The sequence below is a fragment of the Candidozyma duobushaemuli genome (genome assembly GCF_002926085.2).
Source record: "Candidozyma duobushaemuli strain B09383 chromosome Unknown A_B09383, whole genome shotgun sequence".
In the NCBI taxonomy this organism is placed as follows: Eukaryota; Fungi; Ascomycota; class Pichiomycetes; order Serinales; family Metschnikowiaceae; genus Candidozyma; species Candidozyma duobushaemuli.
In genome coordinates, this window is record NW_020289901.1 from 1448603 (window position 1) to 1474299 (window position 25697).

Here is a 25697-nt window from a genome sequence, read left to right on the forward strand (position 1 = left end):
CCTTCCATATAGGCCAAATGGGGCTACGGAAAGCAAACAACATTCACACCAAACTTCCCGGAAAAACGGCCTTCCCAATTAGCCACAAGCAAGCCGGGTGAAAGGTTCCCATGGTGGCACCATTAACTTCGAGACTGGCAAAGGTCACAAGCAGCGAATTTAGGCCGTATGCATGCATTCAATGCAAAGTCTACAATAGATACAAAGAAGCAACCTAAAAACCCCCGCGGATCAAACTCGATATCCACAGGACGGTACATTTATTCGAGGGGTTTTTATCGACATGCTTGGGCGGCAAAGTCTACGGGCGTGCACTAGCAGATAAGGTTCGGGACGACCTTGAAAGCCCCGAAATTTCCAAAAAATGCGCAAAATTGCCCATTGATCGGGTGAAAGTATCGTGGCCCAGAACCATTGTCCAGCTCATTCTATAGCAGAAACAACGGGTCTTGAATTCAGGAAAACCAAGATAGTCAGCCCCGTAGTTTTCTCCACATCCTTGCTTGTACTACTATGCCAGCTTAAGATCAGAGCAGCATTTCATTTCGGCAATAGCGGTACGCAAATGCTACAGGGCGGTATGCTGCAGTGTTATTTTAAACGACATAAAACTTATGCTACACTCCGGCGCATCCGACGCCACTTTTGGCGGCATCGGGCCATGTGTGTTTGCTATTGTTTGCAGTGTTATTGTATTACCTTTTTTTCACTACAGGTCGCACTGGTTCCTGTGCAGCCGATGCCCATCGCAAAACCGCTTTCTACTGTCGTCTACGCATTTCGCTGCCCATTGAAAATTAGCCCCAATTTTTGCTCCTACACCTCTAGTTTTAATCATTATCTATTACTTGTACTATAATACGAAATTAATCTCAAAATGACGACGGGAATAATCGGGGAATCAAATAAAAAAATGGGGGGAATGATAATTTGTAGAAACCTTCTCTATGCTGTGTAACCAGCTTAAGAAGACTTCTCGTGCTGAGTGGAGACTCTGGCCATGGAGACCATGAAGTCTTCGAGGGATCTGCGGTCTGGAGAGTGAGACTTCTTTCTGCCGTTACAGAAGTCGTCGAAGGCCTCAGAACCAGACATAAGGTAGTAAGCACCACCCATAACACAGAAGACACCGAAAGACCAGATCCAGGTTCTGACAACGGTAACGATGTCAGTCCAGTTCTGGGACCACCAACCGAACAAGGTGAAACAGGTGGCGACAATGTCGACAATCAACACAGCGCCAGCCAACTGCCAGGATGGGATAGAAGACCAGAATGGACCCTGAGCTCTAGTGATGAAAATCAACCAGTTCTCAGTCAAGGAAATCTGCAAGAACAAGATACCGTCAATGGCACCGAAGTTCTGGACAATACCACCCTTTGGCAAGAACATAGTGGTCAAGGTGATCCAGGTACCGACAGCCAAGATAATACCCAAGATGATGGACATACCCCACAATCTTGGAAGGTTCCACTTGACAGGCTTAGGGTCGTAAGGAGCATTGTCGTAAGCAATAGCCAAGGTAGCAACGTCAGCGAAAATGGCAATGAAAACAACCAAGTCAATGTTAAGAGATCTGTCCAAGATAGCAATCCAAAGACCCAAGAAAATCTCCAAGTGCAAAGACAAAGCGATACGGTACACCACGTAGGCGTACATTCTGTGGAAAATCTGTCTGGAAGTCTTCAAAGCGTCAATGATAGCGGACAAACCTGGGGCAAGGAAAACAATGTCGGCAGCGGATCTAGCAGCGTCAGTGGCACCCTCAACGGCAATACCAGTGTCAGCCTTCTTCAAGGATGGAGCATCGTTAACACCGTCACCAGTCATGGCAACCAAGAAACCTCTGGCCTGCAAAATCTCAACAGCGTTGTACTTGTGCTGAGGGAAAACTTCGGCGAAACCGTCAGCGTTCTCAACAAAGTCAGCAATCTCGGAACCGGCCATGTCACCACCACCGGAAAGACCCAACTTCTCAGCATCGTAAATGTTAGTACCAAGACCCAACTGTCTACAGGTCTCCTTAGCAATACCAACGGCATCACCAGTCAACATCTTAACAGAAAGACCCAATCTTCTAGCTTCGTTAACAGTCTGAGCAGTGTCATCTCTTGGAGGGTCCATACAAGGCATGACACCCAAGATTTCCCAGTGGCCCTCACCTCTCTTTCTAGCGACACCCAAAGATCTGAAACCTCTAGAAGCAAACTCAGCGACAGTGTTCTGGTAGTTCTCGTGAACATCCTCAGGGATTGGGTGGTCATCCTCGACAGTCTTCAAGACGAACAATGGAGCACCCTTAACACAGACAATTCTCTCGCCCTCTGGGGACTCAACGATAGCAGTAACCTTCTTGGAAACAGGGTCGAATGGCTGAAACTCCAAGACCTTGTACTTAGTCAAAGCAGCCTTAGCTCTTGGGTAGTTGATCAAGGACTTCAAGAAAGACTTGTCAATAGCATCCAAACCCTTCTTCTTTCTGGAAGCAGCCAAACAAGCAGTCAACATCAAGTCGTCAGCCTCGACACCCTCAACAGTGTATGGCTCGTGCAAGGACAACTTGTTCTTGGTCAAGGTACCGGTCTTGTCGGAACACAAGATCTCAACACCAGCAAGGGACTCAATGGCGGACAACTTCTGGACAATAGCCTGCTTCTTAGCCAAGTAAGCAGCACCGACAGCCATGGTAGTGGTGACGACAGCTGGCAAACCGACTGGGACACCGACAATAGTGATAGCCAAGGTGTATCTAAGAATAGGAACAATTGGGACGGTTCTGTAGAAACAAGCGACCCAGACAACCAACAAGGTAACAATGACCAAAACCAACAAGACAGTACCAATACCGTTCAAGACCTCAGTGAAGTGACCAGAGCCACCAGAAGCCTTGTTAACCAAAGCAGCGGCTCTACCAACGAAGGTAGAGTCACCAGTAGCAGTAACAATCATGAAAGCCTCACCGGTCTTGACGGTAGAGGAGGAGTAAGTAGAGTCACCGTGTCTCTTGTCAACGGCAAGGGACTCACCAGTGATAGCGGACTGGTCAACCTGCAACAAAGCGTTCTCGGAGACAATTCTACCGTCAGCTGGGATAACGGTACCGTCCTCCAACTGCAAAATGTCACCTGGGACAATCTCGTTAGCCTGGACCTCAACAAGAGCACCGTTTCTGACAACGTTAGCAGTGTTAGCCAAAGTCTTCTTCAATTCATCGACAATAGAACCAGCCTGGTATTCCTGAATGAAACCGACGGAAGCGTTCAACAACAACAAACCACAAATGACACCGAAATCGACCCAGTCCTCCAAACCAGCGGCCAAAATGGCAGCGGCTTCCATAACGAACTGAATTGGACCGACAAAGAACATGACGAACTTGAGAACCATGTTCTCCTGCTCCTCAGCCATCTGGTTCAAACCATACTTCTTTCTTCTCTTGTTGACATCGTCGTCGGACAAACCAACCTCTGGGAGGTCTGCAAAAGCTCATCTGGGACGGCCTTGAAAGAACCAGCGTCAGCCTCATCATCAGACTCCTCGTCGTCGATGTTGTGGTTAGACTGCAAGTCAATGATCAACTGGTCGATATCCTCGTCCTCGTCATCATCATCGACAGCTTTGTTAAGCTTCTCGTTAGTGGGTTCGGTAGCACTCATTTCGTCCTTGAACTACGACACGAATGCGCTCGAAGAGTTGGAAAAGAGAAACACAAAAGTCTAAAAGAGAGAAAAATTAGTGGGGGTCGGCTTCATTTATATGTGGCCCACGAGTAAGAGGGAAAAAAAAACCTATTAGGCAGGCAGACAGCCCCGCCGGCAGACAGCGTCGGCGCTGACGGATGCTACAGGCGATAATTTTGTTTTTTCCTTTTTCCTTCAGGAACTATTTTTTTTTTTTTTTTTTATTTATTGCTTGGGTCCTGCCTGCTGGAACGCCGAAAAAAGATGTGAAATGAGGGAATTTTTGATAAACAAACCGCACGTTTTGGGCAGGCATGTCGGAAAAAAAGAAAGAATTGGGAAACTGGCAGCTGAGGCGCACTGCAGCCCGACGCACACGGCTCTTTGCATGTAGGAATGTCGTCGTGTCGCTCTTCCCTCGTTCAAGTGCTGCCTGACTCTTCCACGGCAACTCTCCGGCTAGGCCAAGTCCCTACTTGGGAAAAATAAACAACTTTTCAAAGTCATCGGAGTGACCAAAGAACTCAATGCTCACGATATTAATCCACCTCGTCCTCTAAAATTACCCTTTGGGCCGCCAGCCAGCGCTGTTGCTGCCTGACTTCTCCGTTGGGAACCCCGGGCCCTGACCTGCCGTTTTCGTTGGGCTGGGCTGGCGCACTGACGTCAAGCGCTGTGGCACCATTCTGCGTCTCTGTCTCACCGTCCTGCTCCTCCGGCGGTTTCCACCAACCATTGTTCCACGGTTTGGAAGCAATGTTTTAAGGAACGAGGCGGCGGCTACAACAAAAAAAAAAATTAGCTCATTTCCACTGCTCCTCAGCTTTCTTTGCTTTGCCAAACTGCCCCATCTCTTGTCTCGTAATTCCTTGACAGGCTGGCGCTGGTTTGGTGCGAGAATCCAGCGCTCTCACACGATTGTCGCGCCGGCCAGCCCGACCTGTCGTCAGCTCGCACCAAAGCGACTCCACAATGGTTGCAAACGGCTTGCCTCTGCAAATTTTTGCAAACTTTAGCTCTACGGAACCAATTCTTCTCCTTGAGTTTTTCTATTTCTTCGTCTCCCATTCTTTATTTTTTATGTCCCCCTTCCGTGTGATCTCGGCGGCCTCCACCTGCCTCTCGGGGTTGTTACAAAGGCTTTGGGGCTCACCCCGACCTGGCCTACTCCGACGTCTTGGCCCTCAAAATTCCCTCACCTGCCCCACGTCGCAGCGGCGTTCATTGGCCAGCGCCCGCACCAGAATCTTTTGTTCCTGGGCCGTTGCGCGGCACCGTCCGTGCTACCACACCAGATAAGCCAGCAGACACAAAGCGAAAATCCTAATCTTGCAAAAGGCGCCATCTTTTTGCGTCCAGCAGGAGGTGGCCTCAGACGTAGCTTCGGTACGAAAGCTATTTTTCCAATTGGAAGGTGGCGCTTCGTCGTTGGGCTCGAACGGTGCCTGGGCTTAATGGATCCAAAGCCTTATTTTTCAGCCTACCCTAATGTACATGGTTCCCCCACCGCCGCCTCATTTGTCCCCATTGAGCACTTGCCTTTTCGCACTGGCTTTTTTTTTTTTTTTTCGGTTTCGCACTCTGCTCAGTGACTTCGTTGAATTCCACCTCCACACTGACTGCTCAATTACGTTGGGCCAAAAAAGATCGTCGATCTCGGCCCCTCCTTTGGCGTTTTGAAAAAGGGCGCTCGTATGTTTTACCCCTCTTCTCTACTTGACCTACAACGACTCTGTTTCGCTTTCCATATCCATTACCCTGCCCTTCTGCGGCAATCCTCGAGACCGGTGCATCTGCGCGACCATCCAGCGGCCCGGAAAAAAAAATCTCTCATTTTTTACATCGGCCTTACTATTGGCTTGACACTCGCGCCCCATATTTTTCATCCTGCTTCCTCGGCTTCGTGCAGCTTCTCGGACTGCTCCGTTCGGCTCGCCTTCCTGCTTGTGCCGACCGCTTAATGTCGCTTCTTTCGCTAGGGCCGTTTTGTGCCAAATACCTCGGCCGATTGCAACCTCGGCCGGTCCAACCGGCTCTCGTCATTTTCCCGTCTTTCACCGTGCCATGCAACTCTCGTCCTCAAACGCTGTTCCTCTTGCGTGCCCACCATTTAAGTGGTCTCAATGCCTTCTGTAAAAGGTAAATGACACTGCCCGTGAGACGGAATCCGGCAAGCGCACACACAATCCACAAGATCACCGTCAAGAAGATCGTAGAGTTTCTGTAGTCACTCCAGGTATCGTCCTTGGGACCAACCGCCGCCAATACAATGGCAACCAAAATGGCATTGGTCAACATCCACACTAACACGGTGATGGTACGCAAGAACGCATAGTATGAGTCCTCCTTCAGCTTCTTGGACATCACAACTGGAACCGTTGGTGGCGGAACCTTCAAGTCGTCAACTGTGTTCATGTAGCTCTCTTCGAGGCCCTGGTCAGACGCAGGAACGACAGTCATGATCAATTCTCCGTTCTTGTCCTCAGTAATCTTCGCTGTACCCAAATCCTTGGCTTGTGGCGAATCTCTGTTACCCCAAGATACATCGTGAATGTTACAGAACGAGTACACGTTCAACACATTGATGTACGTTGGCGATATCAAAAGGTACTGCAAGAATGACGTGAACATGAACGAAGGCTCTCCATGAATCACGGCGCCTATTCCGTAAAGTAAATAAGTACTAAGCACGGACACCACAAGATCACGGAATTTTTGATTTGTGAACAACATGGTAGGCTTGAAGTCTCCATCTGCATTTTTCAAGATCAATTTCACCGTATTGACAGCCAAATAAATGGCTGCAAACAACATGTACGCCATGAGAACAGCAAATACCACCGCAATAACTGTATAGAATTTTTTGGTCCCTCGAGGTGTGTTACCAAACGCCAACACAAACGTACAAACGAGACATGCAACGTAGATCCATAGGAAGATGGTCGAAAGTGTAGAACCAAAGGTAAATCCAACTTCTGGTGATCCCAAGTTTTTCGTCAAAATACGGAACACCAAAAAGAAACAAGACAATGAGAACCATGACACCAAGACAGTCACCAAATGGTAGTAGAATTCAAGCTGAAGCCAGAGTTTTCTCAAAAGACTGTGATTGGTTTTCCAAATCTGGGTCCAATGGACAATAGAATAGACAGCGGCAAACAACGAACCGTTAAGCCAACGACGACGCTGTAAAACAAAGTCATCCATCTTCTCGGGAACATCGGTTTCTGCCTTGGCACCACTCACATAACGCAAAACGTAGTTGTGGCCCTTCTTAGCCACGAGCTCGAAACACAAGATTCTGTCTTCGGCCAAGTACATATTGGATGTGAAAATGCCTGATTCTTGAAAGTTCTTTTCCATCAACTCAAACTCGTCGTCATCTTCGTCCATCTCTTTATTTTGATGCAAAAACTCACCCTTGAAGTATTTCTCAAGCGGACCCTGTCCGTCGACATTGAGCAAAGCTTCCCACTTGTACGCCGAGAACGCACCTGGAAGCACTGAGATAAATCCAAATACAGACTCCATGGGCTTATCCAAAACGTTGGCAATTTTATATTCGAAGTTCTGAGCAGCGACCAAAGGATTAGATAAGAGTCTCTTATTTTGGCCCAAGGCGACCCTCATCTCACCACAAGCACCCACGACATTGGGATCCTTAAAAGCAGACCACAAATGGTAGAAGGCGTCCTTCGATGGTGTGGTACCACAGTCGAGAAGCATGACAACTTTAGGGTTGAGCAATGGAGCGAATGCCTGGAAACACCAACGATGGGAGTTAATTTTCTTCGCATTCTTCTCCTTCAAGCAGAAAGCGAGCTGAACGGGAGTCAGGTTCTGAGAAAGGTAGACTCTATCGTTTGTAACTCTCTCAATTCCCACAGTAGAGGTGTACTCATAAAGATGAGCCTTTACAGGACTCTCGTTCACCTTCGATTTGGCGTAACCTTCCTGGAAGACACCAAGGGCTGTGAGAAGCTTTTGAGTTCTTTGATGAAGCTGCAAACGACCGTCGTTGACAATCAAAATAACAACCTTTTTCCAAGAGCCGTCGCCCCAATTGGGGTCTTTTCTTTTGGTCAAGTTTCTGATGTTTTCAAAAACACCTTTCAATGTACGGGCGAGCAAAATCTCGTCCTCGTTGTACATTGTTATGCAAACCATGATCTCAGTCTCTCTAGGTGGGGAGTACAACGTTTGACGGAGATTGTACTTGTAGTTGACAAAGTTGGAAGGCCCACATGTCACACCAGAATATCTAACGAACGATGTCTCGTTACTCTCACCAAAAGAAGGACGAGTGTATGTGTTAAGCAACAGCGTGGGAACTGGAGCATCAATGACAAAGTTACCGTCCACCAAACGAGCACGCTTGACAGTCTTCGTGTAGTTAAGACGAGGGGTGAAATCCTCCTCCTCTTGACCCTCGTGTGGTCTGGCCTGAGTAGGGGTTCTCTTCAAAGTCATTCCTCTTCTCAACTCGTCAGGGTCGGCTTCAGAAAATAATGAGTCGTCGTCACCAAAAGGATCCATGTCGTCAGCTGCTTCTTCAAGCAAGTTCAAGTTGTAGTCGTCTGGTTGAATTGGCATCGCCATCTGCGGGTAGCCCATACTCATTCTGTTGGGCATGCTAGCCATATCATCCATGTTCATGAGACTGTAACGATTGTAAGTGCTTTGCGGATACTCTGGAGTATTGTATTCGAACAGGGGATACTGTGTCATTCTGTAGGATTCTCTGGGGGCCATCAAGGGAGAGGCCACCGTGCTCCTACCGTTATGCATCAGGCCAACGTAAGAGTTACGGGCCACATGTTCGCTGAAACGAACACCAGGCTGTTTGACAGTGGAGGCGTTGGACTCACCGTACAAGGATCCACCGAGCTTTTCGTAGAAATCATCGCTCTCATTCTCTCCACTGGAGAAGGTTCTTGAGCTTGATGCAACTCTCGAATGGGACGGAAATTGCTGCTGCTGGTAAGGGCTTCGAGGGACCTTTTCGTCTCCGAATAGGTCGTCGTCGTAGTTGCTCATAGATCAGTTGTTCAGGGCTTTGAGCGATTGACTGGAAAAGTTGGACCCAATCCGAAAATCAGATGGACCAAGGGGAAGATGTTTTCACTGAAGTGATAAGGGGAAGCGCTTCACTTAATGTTAGAAGCCTTGGGTCAGTAGGATCAAGTTGCTTCGTGAAAGAAAATGAGACTTCAAGTTGTCTCCTGTCAAATGGCCGCCTTGCGGGTAAATGAGCTTCTAAAAATGTCTTTCGCAAAATGTAGCTTTCCAAATTAGGCGCCGACTTTCTGAAATTGCGATTCTCTTGCGCCAGAATACGAGGCAGTGTTTGATTCCTCTAATGAAAAAAAACTTCGTCAAAAGTGTACAAGAAAAAAAAGTGGTTGACGGAAGACAAAAGCCATACAGCTTTAAGGTATGTGTTGCTGCAAGTAGGCTGTAACTGTTTCTGCCGCTGTTTGGCATTGCGACCCAGAACGTTTGTGTTTTGCTCTATTCCTGTTTGAGAAAGGGTTTGATCCCAAAAAGTATGTATAACCTGTATAACAGCTCGCGAAGCCCCAGCCCCTTGTTACCTGCCTCACAGCGAATAAATAACTCGCATGAGGCCTGTGCGAAACCTTTCGGGCTAGAAATCCTCACCCCACCCTCGTTCTATTCATTATCAGGGGACCATCTGACAATCTACGGGATCTTCGCATTTCGACACCTGTCAAGGCCAGGGGCAAATGTGGCTTTTCCTTTCTCAGTCTGCCCCTTGAGCTTCGAGATTGCTACCCCCGAGGCGGGATGTATAAAGTAATACCGTAGGGATGTCTTTACTCGGGGCAACATATGACACAGCGATCGGATCCTCCAATTTGCTCGAGGCATCTCTTGTGGTATCCGTGTGAGCACTTGAATAAGTAAAGATCACAATTGCTAAATTTTTCCTTGTCAAATGGTCCGCTGGAAAGGAAAACTTTACTTTTTTGTCTCTCTTCCCAGGCCCAGGCATGTCGCTCTAACATCTCTTCTCCCCACATCACCTTCCCACAGCTCGTGCAATGTTTATTGGTGACAAGCCAACCTAGAAGCTCCTCTTGCTTGATAGTATCCATGTACTTCGAGATTCGCTGGTTGACTTTCCCGACAGTGATAGTGTGGATCTCAGACTCGAAAAAATAAGACGTCAAAATGTCCTGGAGCGTTTCCCTAATGTTTGCAACCTTGGCCACTTCGAGAACTTGGTTGAATACAATTGCAAATGTAGACTTGCGGTTCGTAACCCCTTCATTATTCTCAATTGCTCTGAAGCACTTGAAGATAGCGTCATTGAAGATATTGTGCAAACGCTGATCTTCAGTCAGGTCGCTCATTGTTACTGCCTTTCCAACAAGTGAAGTCCATAAACTTTCTTGTTTAGCCTCTTTGCTGATAGAGATGATTCTGTTGAGATATGAGTCAATTTTCGAATAGTCATCTTCAGAGAATGTATCCACTTCCTTAAGCAAGAACTCGATGGCTCTCCAAAGCTCGCTCACAGCCCCACTGTATTCCTTATCGTTGAAAAGGATAATCGCCATGGACTCGAATAGTTCAGCATCTTCAAGAACTTTTTTTATCTCATTCTTCTCCAGGGCATGGGTACTCAACTTTTTCACTTCTCTAGAGATCACATTCTTTGCCCCCCTCCTGTCATGAATGCTCAAAAGTTCCACGTACCTCACTAGTAAAGGTAATGCTATTGCGTTCAATTCGGAGCTTGAATATCTCTCAAAAAATGAAGCGAGATACTTCAACGAAATAGTATCATTTTCACATTTGAGGATCAAAAGATGCAAGGATGGTCTATAGGTATTCGAGAGAACGACCATATCATCTGCATTCAGATTGATTAAATCTTCGTGATGAGTTTCTATGAAGCGAGTCAAATGAAATTGCTCCGTCGTATTTTGACTATCGACTTGAAATGTGCTTTTAAGCATATCCGCCAATACAGCAAAATTCTTTTGCATGTCAGTCGATGAACTATCCTGATGTTTGGCTAGCCACATTTCCATCGCTTGCGTGAACTTGCCTTGAGCTTTGCATATCTTGAAAAGAACATCATAAAATTTGGCTGCCCTCATTTGTTCGAGAAGGTGGGCGTCGCTTTCAACTTCATACACCGAGAGCAAGCTCTCCAAAGCAAGCTCACAATCCTCGTGGAGCTCCTCGTCCCTATTCTTGCATAGCACATCAACAGTGTCTTGAAGAACCGATTCTGAGAGTCGTATGAATTGGAAATACTTTGGGTAATTTCTCGCAAAAAAAATCGCTAGTTGAGTCCGACTTCGACCATTTTGCAATTCTTCACTTGCCTCGAATACATCTAAAAGCGCTTCAATAATGTACTGTCGATTCAAGGTGCTCATTTCATCATTGAGGGCTGGATTTTCGAAAAACTCGTTAATAGTAGTCAAAGTCTCAAAAGTGTCAAACTCGAGAAAAAAGGTCAAGTATGGAAACACTCGCTCGGATTTGAGTCCAAGTAAGTGTTTTCCAGACTTCGGAGGCCATGTGAATGGCCCAATACTGAAAAGAATGTCGCAAATGGAGTTTCTAGCATAAACTTCGATGTCTTGGTTGAGTATTCTATCACTCGGGTATTGGCGTCCTGTAAGGACATAAGACATATAGGTGTATACAATGACCAATTCATCATGTTCGCTCTGAGCGAGCTCAATCTCCTCTATCAAAGATACCAACGGAGTTGTGTAGTCCTTGAGCATCTTGTTCCAAATGTAGATTCGACATTCTCTCAAATGAAAAGTCTTGCAAAGATTGAGGGCCAAATCAATATTCAACGTTGACATGTCGAGTAGACAAATGAGCTCCGCGAGAAGTTCACTCTTATCACTCGAGGCATATTGCTCAATAAGGCCCTTGAAAAGTATAGGTGAGAGGTTCTTAATTTCTGAGGATACTATATGTTCCTCCAAAACGTCAAAGAATAACCCTAGGTCCTCGAACCTTTCAAAGATATGATCCAACATCAGAAGTAGGGACTCGTCGATCAAACCACCTTTTGACAAAATAGATGCTAGAGTGAAATAGAGCCTTAAATTGGCTTCATTTCTAACTGATGGGGTTTCAGGATTGAAGAGGGGTACGATGGACTCTTCCATGACTCGTTTAAGAATCGGTTCAACGACAGAATGCCGCTCTTTTCTGTTATGAGGAAGTCCATGAAGAACCAATTGTCCATAATTATCTGATACGTAGTACGCATACGCCATACCAAGGGCTTCCTGGAATTCCCCGTGAGCAAGGTATTCAGTGAGTCTATCGGCCCATTTGAGGCATCTTCCTGAAAGAATTGACCTTTGTGACACCGAATGAGTATTGACTAAGAGCACTAGGCGGTGCCGGAGAATCCTAAGGCTACCACTGTAGCTCGTTGTATTAACCATCTGCTTTTTGTCTTTGAGCTCAAAGTCAAGAGTAGAAACCTGCTGAGAGTCGAGATTGTCCACTCCTACTTGTGTAAAAGTGGCTTGATCCACCCCAGTGTAGTAGAAAAAATAGAGTTTTGTCTCTGTGCTTTCAACATGGCGGGTAACAGCTGTGAGGATCTCTGAGTTAAGCCAATTGAGTGTAACCACCCTTTCTTTGTCGGGACGCTTAATCTTCCTTTCCTATTAAATTTCAATCGAGGGATGCCCTTATTTTTCTCCTTCATGTCCGCAATTTTTGACATTATGTTTGCTGGAATAGCTTCGTTGTCAAGCTCAACTATCAGAATTATGTTGCACCACGCGTAGGCTAGTTTGGCATTATGAATTTTCTTATCCACCTCGATGCAAGGATACCATGACAAACAACCATTCAGTTCGTCGCCAGCGACAGATTTTGGTCTGGAGCATTTGAAATGACTAATCAGATGTGGTACTTCAGGATTATCTAGGGAACGCACGGAATTGATGATCATGATATTTTTTGTGATCACCGCCAATAAACCTAGGGTGTCCGTTATCTGCTCAGAAGTACCTATTGGAAGAATTTGGCTATCTTGTATTGCGAATTTGGCGGATGGGTCCTCGGCATTGGTATCATTCTTCCCTAGAATCTTTTGAGATGTGTAGTACTTCCGTAGAAATCTTCTGAACCCACGATGGAAAAAGACCAAGCCAGATAAGTCGGAGGACACTATCTGTTGGTCTTTGTCACCAACAAAATCAATTTTTATAACTGGAACATTTTCTAAGTGACCTTGCGAGTTACGACCAAAGCGATCCTCCATGCTTATAGGCCGTATCAACCCGTCGGCGTAGATAATGTCGAACGACGATTTCGATATCGCATTTTCAAGGTCCCAGACAGCAATTGATCCATTCTTGTAACCAGCGGCAACGAGAAACGCATCTGAGGAGAATGCTATACAACTAAGCTGCGGCATCTGCGTCTGGGCCGGTGTGTCTAGGTCGTTTTTCCGAGGAATAAGTACGAAGTCGGCTTCTTGTCTATAGTTGAAAGCAATTATGACACCCTTCGCCGTTCCGACAGCTATATGGTGTTGGGAGAGCTGTATAAGCTGTGGAGCGCCGAACTTCTCTATGAAGGTGGTAGAATTCATGATCTTCAGAATCTGCTTGGTCTCAGTCCATTTGACGAAGTGCTGGACATCCTTCGAGACTGGGGCTTCCAGAGAAGTCAGTCGCTTGGCACTCGGGGACGCAGTGTGCGCTCGTAGTTGTATGCTAGTTCTTGATTGAGATCGATCATCAAATCTCTTCCGTCTCGATGGAGATAATAGACTCTGTCCGTCTAGCAGGATGTTTGATGGAGTCGACAGATACGATGTTCTGTTGGAAAGAATATGCCTGGGATTGTCATCTAACACAGTGGGCTCGATTAAGTCTGCCATAGCAGAACTGTAGTAGTTATGGTGCGAAATGTGTAGTTACATGCGATAAGCGGTGATACTGTCATATCTACAGAAAGCCGATACCCATTTTCATTTTTACATACCTAAAACGCCTAAATTAACTTTGCTTACCTTGAATGCAAGCCCAGAAGCAATGAACGAGCGAGGATTGTGCAGCTCAATCGATATGAACTTTCCTCTTCATGTGGAACCGTAGTAAGGTCCACAACTGGTAAAGGAAAGTCACACCAACAATTGCTATCTGTAATATCAGCCAGGAGACTACTCTCTCACAAGCCTTTTCCAGCAAATCTCTGAAGGTGGCCTCTTTGGCTCTGATGAATCCCTGCTCTTGCTTTATGTACGTGATTTTGTCAATCAACGATGCAATTCTTGAGGTCAATTCCTCTATTTCTGTGTGATCTTTTGCAAGAACATTCTTTGCGTCACCGATAAAGAAGTCAAGTGTCACCCTGGCACGCTTGAACCTGGACTCTTCAAGCTCGATGGGGTCGGCTCCTTTCCACTTTCTTTTGTAAAACAGCTTAGGGGTTAAGCAAATACGATGAGTCCCCAGTTCTAAAGGACTGAACAGAAACTTGCCGGAGGACGAACCCCTTTGGTGGATCACCCGATTATTCGAGGCAAACACCTCTTCCACATCGACAACTACACCAGTATTGGCTTTGTCACGCGGAACACTATAAATCCCTTGTTCGTCTAGAATTTCAATCCTGTAGGACCCAAGAAGCACGGATTCTGTGCTAAGATCTCGAGTGAAACATTCTCTTGTTCCGGCGTCCACATAGACGTGAACCTGGCCACTAACGAATGTGACCAATAAAAGCACCCATAATAACACTCCGGGAAGCATTGAGGTTCTATACATTATCTTGTAATCATCTGTTGACTAATTGGTGGTTTATTCTGTGAGTCTTGTTGGTTTTGATGAAGGAAAGAAAGATACGTTTCTGAGCGGAGTGCTATCTTAAGCCGCGTCTACTCAATACAAATTTAAACCGCAGGAGGCTTAGACGAGAAGGTATATCATCAGTCTAGAAGATGAACTTTTGGTTTTAGATGCGTAAAAACGGCTCACAAATCTAATGGAGGGATTTTTATCTTTTCAATCCTCGTTCTGGAAGTTTTTATTATTTAGTTTTGTCTTTTGCAACTTTCAGTTTGGGTCATGAAGTTTTGTGGAAGTCAGAGATTTGTGCGAAGTTGTGAAGAAATAGGTTACTACTTGAGAAACGCAGTCGATTAAAAAATACCTTCAAAACAATTCGAAGAGAAGTAAGAGTTCCATACGAAAATTGAAGTGCCCAAAACCCATATTTTTCGAATTAAAAGTATACTTCGAGAGAATCAACTTTTCAGCACCTTTGAGTCAATACATTTTTGATGACTTTCGAATCGGTAGCTCAAAAGACTGTGATCATCAACCCAGTTCACGTAAGAGCTATAATCTCTATCCTAGATTTACATTTTTACCATCTTACTACATTTCTTTAATGCAATCATACCCTCCACTGCTAGACCATTTATCGATGCGCGCCTTCACGATTTATGGGTAATAACCACCACCATGAACTTATCCCTTCAGGATCCCTTTGCAGTAGCCAAAGAGTTTCCAGAAACACTAGTTCAAACACTCCATCATGGGCATGCTGTGGTTATCCAGTTCAACGTCAAGGGAGATTACCTAGCGGCGGGTATGAGCGATGGAAGAGTAATCATCTATGACATGGTCTCGTATACCATTGCAGCAGTGCTACGAAAAGACGGCCATGTGAGGCAGATAACGTCCCTCAATTGGTCAAGCTGCGGGCGCTATCTTCTTCTGTCCTCTCAGGACTGGTGTTGCATAATATGGGATCTCAAGTATGCTAACAAGCTCGGTGTGGATAAAAACCCAGCAGTGCTTCGGAAAATACGATTCGACTCACCCGTTTGGCTGTCTTCGCTACATCCAAAAAATCATTATCAGTTTACTGCATCACTTTTTGAAGATGAGCCAGTTCATGTCGATCTTCGAGATGAGCCTGTGGTGACAAAGCTCAAGACAGAGCCACTCGAGCAACAAGAACTTGACGACGACGAGCCCAAGAAAAAGGAAACAAAACACATGACACTCGTCACTAGGTTCAGTCCGCAAGGAGATTTCATTTTCACTGGCACCAGTAAAGGCTGGCTCAATATAATGAACGCTGAGGATCTCCAGACGGTCCACCTGACGAAAGTCACCAACAGCAATATCAAGACGCTCGAAATATCACGGAACGGCAGAAAGCTCGCCGTAAACTCTTCAGACAGAGTCATCAGGCAGTTCACATTGCCCGACATGATCAACAACCGAGATGCGTCAACCTGGGAGTTTGAGATCGAGCACAAGTACCAGGATGTGGTGAACCGGTTGCAATGGAACACGGTCGCTTTTAATCACAATTCTGAATTCCTAGTCGCTTCTACATTTGGCCAGAGCTCACAAGATTTATACCTTTGGGAAACACAGATGGGGTCCTTGGTAAAGATTCTTGAAGGTAGCCATGAGGAGCTCATAGACGTGAAGTGGAACTACAACAAGTGCATGATCGGCTCGACCGGACTTGACAGCGGGGCAATCTATCTCTGGCTGGTCCAGTTTCCATCGAAGTGGAGTGCCCTTGCGCCCGATTTTGTGGAAATCGAGGAAAATGATGAATACGAGGAGAAGGAAGACGAGTTTGACATTATCGATGAGACTGAGGTGATCAAGAAAAGACTTGAAGAGGAAGACACGGAAGTTGACATCATTACGAGAGAATCCACCGACGCGCGAGGATTTGACACAGAAATCGAATCGTTTGTCATACCAATTAACTACGAGAAGCCGGTTATATAAGCTCCGAGTGGTAGGGGTCCATGCGCTACGCGTCACGTGTGTGGAATTAAGATTTTCGATGACAGTCCTGGTGCTCTGGTGTCTCACTCTGAGTAAATAAACATCCTGCATTGTCCCAGGAGCAAGAAGCAACCGCCATGAGGTTGTTAAATGTGGGGGGTTCAAGTTATAAACGGCGCGTAGAACGCATTCCATGGCTATGGACCCTGGAAAAGATCCCCGATTCAAAAAATATATAGTGTTGGCCTGGAATCAGCTTCAAGTACATCTGTTTTAGGACAGTTTTGATACCTTTTTGATGCCACAAAGACCACCAATGAAAGTATAAATCTAAAAAAACGCTCTGGCCCTCTCCTTATATTAAATAAGTGAGCGACCCAGTAGGATTCGGCGTGTGTGCACTCCGACTGTTTGTGTTCATGGGTCTTTTTTTTTTCTTCCTCCCTCACCATTCGGAAAAAAAGCACGGTTCATTGGTCGGACCAACCTCCAGAATCAAAACAACGCGATTGCAGGTGATTACTTGCCTTGAATAGCTATCAATCCCGAGCTAGTGGACTTTCAAAATCTCCCTCTTCAAGTGTCAGTCTCGACGCTGGACGGTAAACAATAAACAATACTGCCCCTAATACCTGGCTCCATTCAACTTCACAATACTTTCCAACACTAAACACATCCCAACATGACAGAACAGCAGAAGCGTCCTCGTGAAGACGATCTTCCGACTTTTGACGATCCAGCGGACCTCGTCAACGCGGTGATATCAACATTGCAAATTCCAGAGGATAGAACCAATGTAGCGACTGACTACGCCAACGATAAAAACTTGGCTACTGAAGTTCAGGCATACGCCAAGATCGCTGGCCGTGACTGGACGTACTACGTTAGAACTTTGGCCATTTCGATCGGAAGAAACACCGAAAATAACCCTACCAACGCTCCAGCCAGCCAGCAAACAGTAAACATCGACTTGGGCCCCGCCAAAGTTGTCTCTCGACAGCATGCAGCCATCAAGTATAACATGGATTTGAAGTGCTGGGAGTTGACTGTGCTAGGAAGAAACGGTGCAAGAATCGATGGCAATAAAGTGCCCGTTGGTTCTGAACATGCTACTCCATTGCACTCCGGTGCTATATTGGATATAGGTGGCACACAAATGATGTTTATTTTGCCTGATGCGCCTCCTAGCATCCTGCAAAAGATGTTGAATGTCTGTTTATCCCGCTATAAGCAGCAAGGAAACAAGATGCCTGCCACATCCAACAACCTCCCGAGAAACCCGACCATGCATCAGCCTCTGAATTCGATGAGACTGTTTTTGGGTGTAACGGGGTTCCAGATGTTTGATAAAGCCAACTTGACGCATTCCCCTTCTTCAGTATCAGCTGTCTCCTTGCAGAACAATTTGGACCAGGACTTGTCAAAAGAAGACGCTAAGGACATTAAGCCTCCATATTCTTATGCCACCATGATTACGCAGGCTATTCTTTCAAATCCAGATGGTGTCATGTCTTTGTCCGAGATTTACAACTGGATATCATCCCATTATGCATACTATAAGTACTCCAAAGCCGGTTGGCAAAACTCAATCAGACATAACTTGTCGCTCAACAAGGCCTTCGAAAAGGTTCCCAGGAGACCTAACGAGCCGGGCAAAGGTATGAAGTGGCAAATCAGCGAGTCTTACAAAGAAGACTTTATGAAGAAAATTCAAAATGGCACGTTGCTGAAGTCCCGTCGTGGCTCCTCAGTATCTAGAACATTGCAGATTCATCTCGCCACTCATCACAGCCTTCCAGACTCACAGGGCTCTGGAGGTGAAAAAAGACAAATTATGGATTTTCGTGGTTCCTCAAATGGTGATCACATGTATCAAAAGGTCACTCAACCAATGCCATACACTGGTCTCCCACCAAATCAAATGCAACCACAGATCAATTTCGGTGGTCAAATGAACGGCTACCCCATGCAGCAGTTCAATGGTCCTCCAGGGTACCCAGGCAACCCTCAGATGCCCAACCAATCTCATTTGCAGCAGCATCAACATCAACCACAGCAGCAATTTATGTCCTCCTTAAGTGGAGAGAACAAGACACTCGCCTCGCCCCTTAAGCACAATACCAGACAGGACGCCAATACGCCGAAGCTACCCAAGGTAGGGGGAAGTCACGTCTTCAATCTTCCTCCCCCAACTCCAGGGACAAGTCAATCAACTCACAATAACTTTGCTTTCAGAGGCAACGAGCAAACCACCCGCGCACCTGAGATCGCAAACGGTAACGATGCAAACAACACCTCACAAGGAAATTTGAGCGAGATGCAACAAAATTCGACTGCACCAACAACATCTAACACTTCCGAGCTTGGCATCGGGTACACTTCCCCAAAAAGATAACACCTTTGGAAGCATTCACACCTGAACGAGGCTCCAAGGCGGGTATGAAGCTTGGACTTCCAAATAACGCTAACAATGTGACGCAATCATCCCCAGCGTTTTGGAACTTTGTACAATTTAGTACACCAAACGGGCAAACTCCAGGAAGAAAAAATAGCGAAGAAAGTAACGACCAGGCAAGCCCAACACATCTGCGAAGAGCGACGGTCAAGGATTCGAAAGACATCCCTGACGCGAAGGTCAACGGCTCACCAGGTAAAACCGTCACGCCTCCTAAGTAGGCGATGCCTTCATGGTATAAATGACTAAAATTTATTTCACGACGACATTCATATTGCATTAGTCTTCAATTTTATCTAATAACTTTCATTCGGCGAGAAACTTTTGCTCCTACAAAAAATAACCATGACACAAGCCAACGGTGCTTGTGGTAACGATATCATTAATTCTGTGTTGTACAATCTGACGAAATATATGATTAGCTTCATCAAAATGCCGATCTATTTCTAATGTCGTAAAGTCTTTTTTCAATTTCTCTGGGCGTTCTTCCAAGCTTGCCTGCAATTTTGATCTTGTTTTCTAGAGATATCTCATAAAATCTCTCGACAAAATCACCATCGATAACGTTTTTTGAAGGGTTGAAGTAGGACCTGAATTTGCCCTGGTCTTTACCGAGCAAGTTGTAGCCTTGCTTTCTCTTGTCAAAGTCATCAAATTCAGAGGTGTAGAAGGCCCTCAACTCGTACTCAACAGCACTAAGAAGTTCAGCCTCCAGCTTTGTGGCAACAGGTATCATCATGCCAACGGTGCCTTGCAAACAAGTATAGATTATACTCTCAGTTCCACCAACAACAAACGTACCCCTAGAGAATGAGGTTGGTATATCAGCGACGTAAAGTTCACATTTCTTTTCGAATCTTGCGCTTGGTTCATCAAGCACATCCTCGTTCAATTGCAATAAGGCGTTATTTGCAAGCTGATTTGTGAGCTCTAAGGGGAGACGATTGACAGATATATTGCCGAACTTGTCACCGGCGACAAGAGTCCTGTGATCAAGTGTTTCAAAAACTGTGATTTGTCTTCTCATGGTATCATTGCAAATTGGAACAAACTGGTTCAGTGCTCTATCGAACTTCAAGTACGACAACGATTCGCTAGAATCAGCAACCACCACCAAATCTCCTCCAAGATACTTGAGCTGAGTGGGGCGACGAAGATAATCGATCTTGGAGTGTGATTTTCTAAGCATTTGTTTTTGGCCCAATTCAAGAAGTCTTAGCGAGTTTCCAATACCAACAAGAAGCTTTTTTTGGAACCCAATCATGGCAGATACAACCCCGTCTACCTTTGTCTTGTGAACAAACTCCAACTTTATGGCTCTTGCTTTCAGTCGTTTTATCTTGAACACATGTATGTGGTGTGATGAAGCTGAATTTCTCTCCATTGAGAGATTTTGTGAAGATGCACACACCAAGTATTCTTCATCATTGAACGAGGCGGCACATATGGAGGTAAAGCAATCGTTATCGTTAAAATCAAGGGATTGGCAAATCTCTGATGTATCGTAGTCAACGACCTGTAAACACGAGGCCCAGAAGCCGGGGGAGCGTTTGTAACCGAAGGCATGGTAGTATTCCTCATCAACTTCCTCATCATGCTTAATATAAGGAGATAGCGTGCTTGCCTCTGACTCGAGAATCACAAGGTTGTTGCTCTTGTAATCCTTCCAATATTTTCTGGGCTGGAATCTTAGTCTTATCAGGCTCAATGAAAACTCATCGTTGATGTTGAAACCACCTTCTTCGCTTCCGATAGTGAAAATTATCAAATTGTTCTCTTTGATACCAACAACACTCTCCGTACCAATGTCCTCAGAATAGAACGACAGTCCGCTCGTAACATCGGAGCCAATTAATGGCATGATTTTAAATTGGCTCTCACTATTGTGATAACCAATCCAGGGGTAGGAACTTATTGCCATAATTCCTGACAGCTCCAGTCCAGGTAATTTAAGTTTGCTGACAATCACAGGTTTAGTGCCAAGATATTTCAGTCTTGTGTCTCGAAGCTTGCCTGTCATAGTGTCCATCTGTACTCTAGCGTACACTCCACTTTCCATACCAATGTGTATATGAGCACTATTGTCTTCAACAGGTAGCATCAAGAGTGAGGTACACTTTGAAGAAAGTGCCTGTAATGAAAGCATCTGGAAGACGCTATTTGGGTGTAAAGACAAAACCTGTATTGTCTCATCGGCACAACCAACAATGGCGAAGTCACTCTTCATTGAAGTTGTATCACTCATTATGGCAACGGCAGTGATGAGATCAGCACCAATCTCATGTCTTTCTTGATACTCACCTAATTGGTCGTCCGCTATATCGATCTCAAAGTAGCAAAGCTCACGATTAGAAAGACCAACGAGGACTTGAGTTTCGTTGGCACTGGCATGCACAACATGAATACCGGCAGGAGGAAACCAATCAGTGGTTTTTCTGTCTGTAACTTCATCATTTTCATCAAGAATGTGCCTTATATGGCGAATACCATTGTTATGGATCTGGATCACAGATTGCTTACCGACCTGTTGCACTGCAATTGTATGCTGGTCTGTTACGAATCCAGATTCACTTACCTCCTCAACCACCTCTCCGATAGAAAGAACCAAAGTTTGAGAGGCGAGCGAGGAGGAAAGCACCAAATAATCGTCACTCGTAGATGTGCGTACTTTCTTGGTCGTGAGAATCAGGGTCGGTAACATAGGTAAGGGAGATGACACAAGCTCAGAAACTGGAATACCGTATGTCAAAGTCTTCAAATATGAATGTGAAGAAAGCGTGCTTAGCAGAATTGGCCCCTCTGCGTTATTCTCGGTCTTTTTTCCCATTAACTCTGAACCAACGATTGGTCCGAGGGATTCAAGAATATCGACCAAAGCCAAGTTGTGAAGGCCTTGTGGCGAGAATCTAGTCGAGTTTTGGATATCGGGTAGTTCGTGTTCGGACGCCATGGTCGATTCATTTTCGGACCCTAATTGCTCAAACTGGTAGAATAGCTTACTATCATTAGCGACATTGGCGAACATAAATCCCGATTTAAAAATGTTTATGCTGTTGGAGACAGGTGTAGAATCAAAGTATGTAGCCGCAATTCTATCGAGGTGTTCGGTTTCTCTGTCGTAATCAAAGGTAAGTTTGAAAAGGTCACCCAAGGAACTTTGTAAAAGAATGAAAAAGTCGGTTTTCTTGAGGACATGCAAGTAATGGCAGACGATGCGGGTACTTTGAGAGCCTTCTCTTATAGGGAGAGGGAGATAAAGCCTCTCATGGCCTAGGCCTTTCTCGTAAATAATGACAGAGTCACAGACAATCAACACACCTCCGATATGGCCAGGTAATGCAATAAGGGAGCTCGCGTCAGGCGGAAGCGGTGTCTTACTTTTCTTTTGAACAACATAATTAAGTCCCTGGTCGAATTCATAGTACCTGAGATAAAGTGGACTTTCATCGGGCTTGTATGTCTTGTGATCGTAGTCTTTATAGTCCACCTCAATTGTGGCCCACACTGGGTTGTCGAAGCTTGTATCTAGAGGGCAGAGTGCTAGCGTAAGGGAACCAGTAGTGTGACTCTCCAAAGGCGAGGAAAGCTTTATCTGGCCTGTGGAGTTGTCCATCTCGACCTTGTAAACGAACTTTGTCCGCTCGAGGGCACCAATCATAATTGCTCTATTCTGGGGGTCGCATGCCAAATATTCACCCGGAGTAAGACGTCGAAGTCCGTTCTTCGAGTGTGGTTCTTGAATACGAGGCTCAAACTTGAAGGTGTCTTGATTGTAGTAAGCGATAATGATATTGCCAGAGTCTGCCGTGATCACAAGAACATCTTGCTGAGTCCCGAAGAGTCTCAATTTATCGGCATTTTGTACTATTCCAAACGTTGGTTGCAGCGAGAGCTTATGTAGCTTGCCAGTATCTGTCTTTGGTTGATACACCTCAATGACGGTGCTTGATATGAGCACAAGTTCCTGTTGTTTCTTGGATCCAGAGAACTGACCAACAATTGACTTGAACGGCAGTGATGGCTGCTTGAGCGTTAGATTATATAGGTATAAGGAATCGTCTGGGATCATACTATCTGCTCAATACTTATTTGGTGCTTGATAATCGAGCTCTTCGCGGAGTGTACACACGGCTGCTAAAACCACAAGCTGATGGTGTTTCTGCTAGATACAAAAATGATGCCATTTGAAACAAAAATGCCAATCCTTGTTATTTAAATTACCTGCTGCCCACCACCGGAAACTGCTTTAAAGTAAGACTTAGAGATGGCTCTACTAGAGTATTACACAGATTAGGGAAACACGTCCCGCCAGTACCATTCTTCGAATAATATTTTTTGGAATATCTTATGCCTTCTGCAAGTGATCTATCAAAAGATTGATACGACAGCTTATTTTGCCCCTGCAAGAACATTCAAACCGTTGACGGAACAAGCTTGAGGTGTACGGGTTTGATGATACCATCACTAGATGGTGTGATCTCTAATCATCCGAGAGTAACAATATGGGTGCTAGGTACGTACTACGAAACATGATCTTCTTTGAATCATTCTAACACACAGTTGTAAAGACCAGAAAAAGGCGCTAGCCATTTGTCTCCAAAGATCACCCTGTGTGCTCATTCAGAGGCATTCCCCCAAAGAGTGTCTTACGGACCCAGAGCTTCGAAAGGATCTACCAGAACTTTGTGCTGCCAACTTCAGAGCCTTCATTGAATGTAAGAACGGCTTCTTTGATATGAGGAAAAGAATGAGAGGAAATGCCCCATTGTCCACGGGTAAATACGACGACACCTACGAGAAGCTTTCTAGCGGTGACTTTGACCCTCGTGAGGAGATGAGAAAGCTTGAAAGACTCAACAAAAACCTTGCTAGGCTGAGAGAAGCCAAGGAAGACAGCTTGCAAGAAAGCTAATGTAAATAAGTTAGCTTGCAAGGAAGCTAATGTAAATAGGCATGTGCTCCAAGAGCACCGAGGAAGGTATATACGCATTTGACAGGATCAGGATTCATATGCTCCTGGGCTTTGGAATGTAAATCTTAGCATGATCATAAAACCGTTTCACGAAATGGCACATGACCAAAATCTCGCACTGGTATTGCGCTTTGCACTAGCTTATCAGAGCTTTTGATTCGCGGTGAAGTAGTAGATTGACACACTATGGCTAATTAAGTTTCGACTCGCACTGAAAATTACTTTCTTCTTTTTTGCAACCACACCACCATGGTTATAGAATCCGACCTAGAACTGAATAGAGTACAGGAGTTGGACCAGCTCCTCTCCATCATTCATCCCAAAATTGTCCAATATGTCGCTCTGGCTGACCCGAATTCCCCGGACTACAAGCAAGAATCGTTAGGTACTTACCATAAGCCGCAGTCGTTGAAGAAGGTATTTACAGGCAACGACGAGATATTCAAGAAGGGATTGAGAAAGTCTCAGACCGAACTCTTTGAGCAGATCGACAATGTTCTCAAATACTCCGTAAACACTTGGAACCCTGGTTTCTTGGACAAGTTGTATGCTTCCACTAACCCCATAGGTGTTATAAGTGATATCATCTTGTCTGTGTTGAATACCAACTCTCACGTCTATACTGTTTCACCAGTACTCTCTGTGTTGGAGAACTACATGGGTAAGAAGTATGCCCGCTTCTTTTGGGAAGATGGTGAGAGTGTTGGAGGACTCACCTTCTCTGGTGGATCATGGTCCAACATTACAGCAATGCACATGGCCAGATCTCTTAAGTTCCCCGAGACCAAACTCGAAGGTAACGCTGGTCGTAAGTTTGCCGTGTTCACATCGAAGCATTGTCATTACTCCGTGGAGAAAGCTGCCATTTTACTAGGTATGGGCCAGAAAAGCGTCTTCAAGGTTGACATAAACAAAGATGGCACAATGAAGCCAGATGCTCTTGACGACGCCATTGAAACGGCTAAGAAAGATGGCTACACGCCATTTTTCATTAACGCCACCGCAGGTACCACCGTCTTTGGATCATTCGATGATTTGAACGCCATTGGTCCAATTGCGAAAAAGCACAACTTGTGGCTCCACGTAGACGGCTCGTGGGGAGGTAACGTGGTATTTTCGGAATCACACAAGCAGAAGCTCGCTGGCGTCAAGCATGCCGATTCCGTCACCGTGAATCCTCACAAGATGCTAGGCACACCAACCACTTGTTCGTTTTTGCTTGTGCAAGATGTGCGTCATTTCCAAACCGCAAACTCTCTCAGCGCTCCGTACTTGTTTCACGGAAGGGACAATGACGAAGAAAATCACGACTTGGCCGATGGAACCATGGGATGCGGCAGAAGAGCCGACTCATTTAAGTTTTACTTGACATGGTTGTACTACGGCGAAGATGGCTTGCGCGGCCGAGTCGACCATGCCTTTGCTATTGTGGACTACTTCAAGGAAAAAATTGCCCAGTTGCCAGGGTTTGAGTTGGTGGTTGACCTGCCTCAGTGCTTGCAGGTGTGCTTTTTTTACCGTCCAAAGGGTTACGAAAAAACCAGCTTCACCGATGTCACCCGTTATGTGTCACGGGAGCTTCATAAGAGAGGCAAGTATCTCGTGGACTTCCTGCCTGACACGTCGAATGATGCCAAGGGCGAGTTTTTCCGGGTGGTATTCAACCTGCCTATTCTCACTGATAAGGTGATAGATGACCTTGTGGAGAACATTGTGGCGATTGGCCAGGAGTATCACGCCAATTAGATTCGGCCTACGATCACCAAACAAGCCCAACAACCGATGGATTGCTGACTATA

At 45.6% G+C, this 25697-nt stretch overlaps 7 protein-coding genes across 7 annotated transcripts; 4 read left to right on the forward strand and 3 right to left on the reverse strand. All coding sequences in view use genetic code 12, as the record gives it.

Moving 5' to 3' along the window:
- Window positions 1-963: 963 nt before the first annotated feature.
- On the reverse strand, window positions 964-3656 carry PMA1 (H(+)-exporting P2-type ATPase; the record flags this gene model as incomplete). Its single annotated transcript, XM_025479230.1, has 2 exons — window positions 964-3465; window positions 3498-3656. 2 exons carry the CDS (start codon window positions 3654-3656, stop codon window positions 964-966), a joined length of 2661 nt encoding a protein of 886 aa, XP_025338703.1.
- A 2103-nt stretch (window positions 3657-5759) lies between these two features.
- CXQ87_000658 (uncharacterized protein) lies at window positions 5760-14461 on the reverse strand (the record flags this gene model as incomplete). Its single annotated transcript, XM_025479231.1, has 5 exons — window positions 5760-8712; window positions 9708-10944; window positions 11014-12326; window positions 12419-13387; window positions 13800-14461. The coding sequence occupies 5 exons, from the start codon at window positions 14459-14461 to the stop codon at window positions 5760-5762; spliced, it is 7134 nt and encodes a 2377-aa protein (XP_025338704.1).
- Window positions 14462-15175: 714 nt separating this feature from the next.
- SWD1 (COMPASS subunit protein) lies at window positions 15176-16471 on the forward strand (the record flags this gene model as incomplete). Its single annotated transcript, XM_025479232.1, has 1 exon — window positions 15176-16471. One exon carries the CDS (start codon window positions 15176-15178, stop codon window positions 16469-16471), a length of 1296 nt encoding a protein of 431 aa, XP_025338705.1.
- Window positions 16472-17153: 682 nt separating this feature from the next.
- Window positions 17154-19147, forward strand: FKH2 (forkhead family transcription factor; the record flags this gene model as incomplete). Its single annotated transcript, XM_025479233.1, has 2 exons — window positions 17154-18626; window positions 18905-19147. The coding sequence occupies 2 exons, from the start codon at window positions 17154-17156 to the stop codon at window positions 19145-19147; spliced, it is 1716 nt and encodes a 571-aa protein (XP_025338706.1).
- Window positions 19148-19353: 206 nt separating this feature from the next.
- On the reverse strand, window positions 19354-22995 carry CXQ87_000661 (U2 snRNP complex subunit; the record flags this gene model as incomplete). Its single annotated transcript, XM_025479234.1, has 1 exon — window positions 19354-22995. One exon carries the CDS (start codon window positions 22993-22995, stop codon window positions 19354-19356), a length of 3642 nt encoding a protein of 1213 aa, XP_025338707.1.
- A 433-nt stretch (window positions 22996-23428) lies between these two features.
- CXQ87_000662 (uncharacterized protein) lies at window positions 23429-23838 on the forward strand (the record flags this gene model as incomplete). The annotated part of the gene is made up of 2 exons (XM_025479235.1): window positions 23429-23439; window positions 23487-23838. The coding sequence occupies 2 exons, from the start codon at window positions 23429-23431 to the stop codon at window positions 23836-23838; spliced, it is 363 nt and encodes a 120-aa protein (XP_025338708.1).
- Window positions 23839-24147: 309 nt separating this feature from the next.
- CXQ87_000663 (uncharacterized protein) lies at window positions 24148-25644 on the forward strand (the record flags this gene model as incomplete). The annotated part of the gene is made up of 1 exon (XM_025479236.1): window positions 24148-25644. The coding sequence occupies one exon, from the start codon at window positions 24148-24150 to the stop codon at window positions 25642-25644; it is 1497 nt and encodes a 498-aa protein (XP_025338709.1).
- Window positions 25645-25697: the final 53 nt, after the last annotated feature.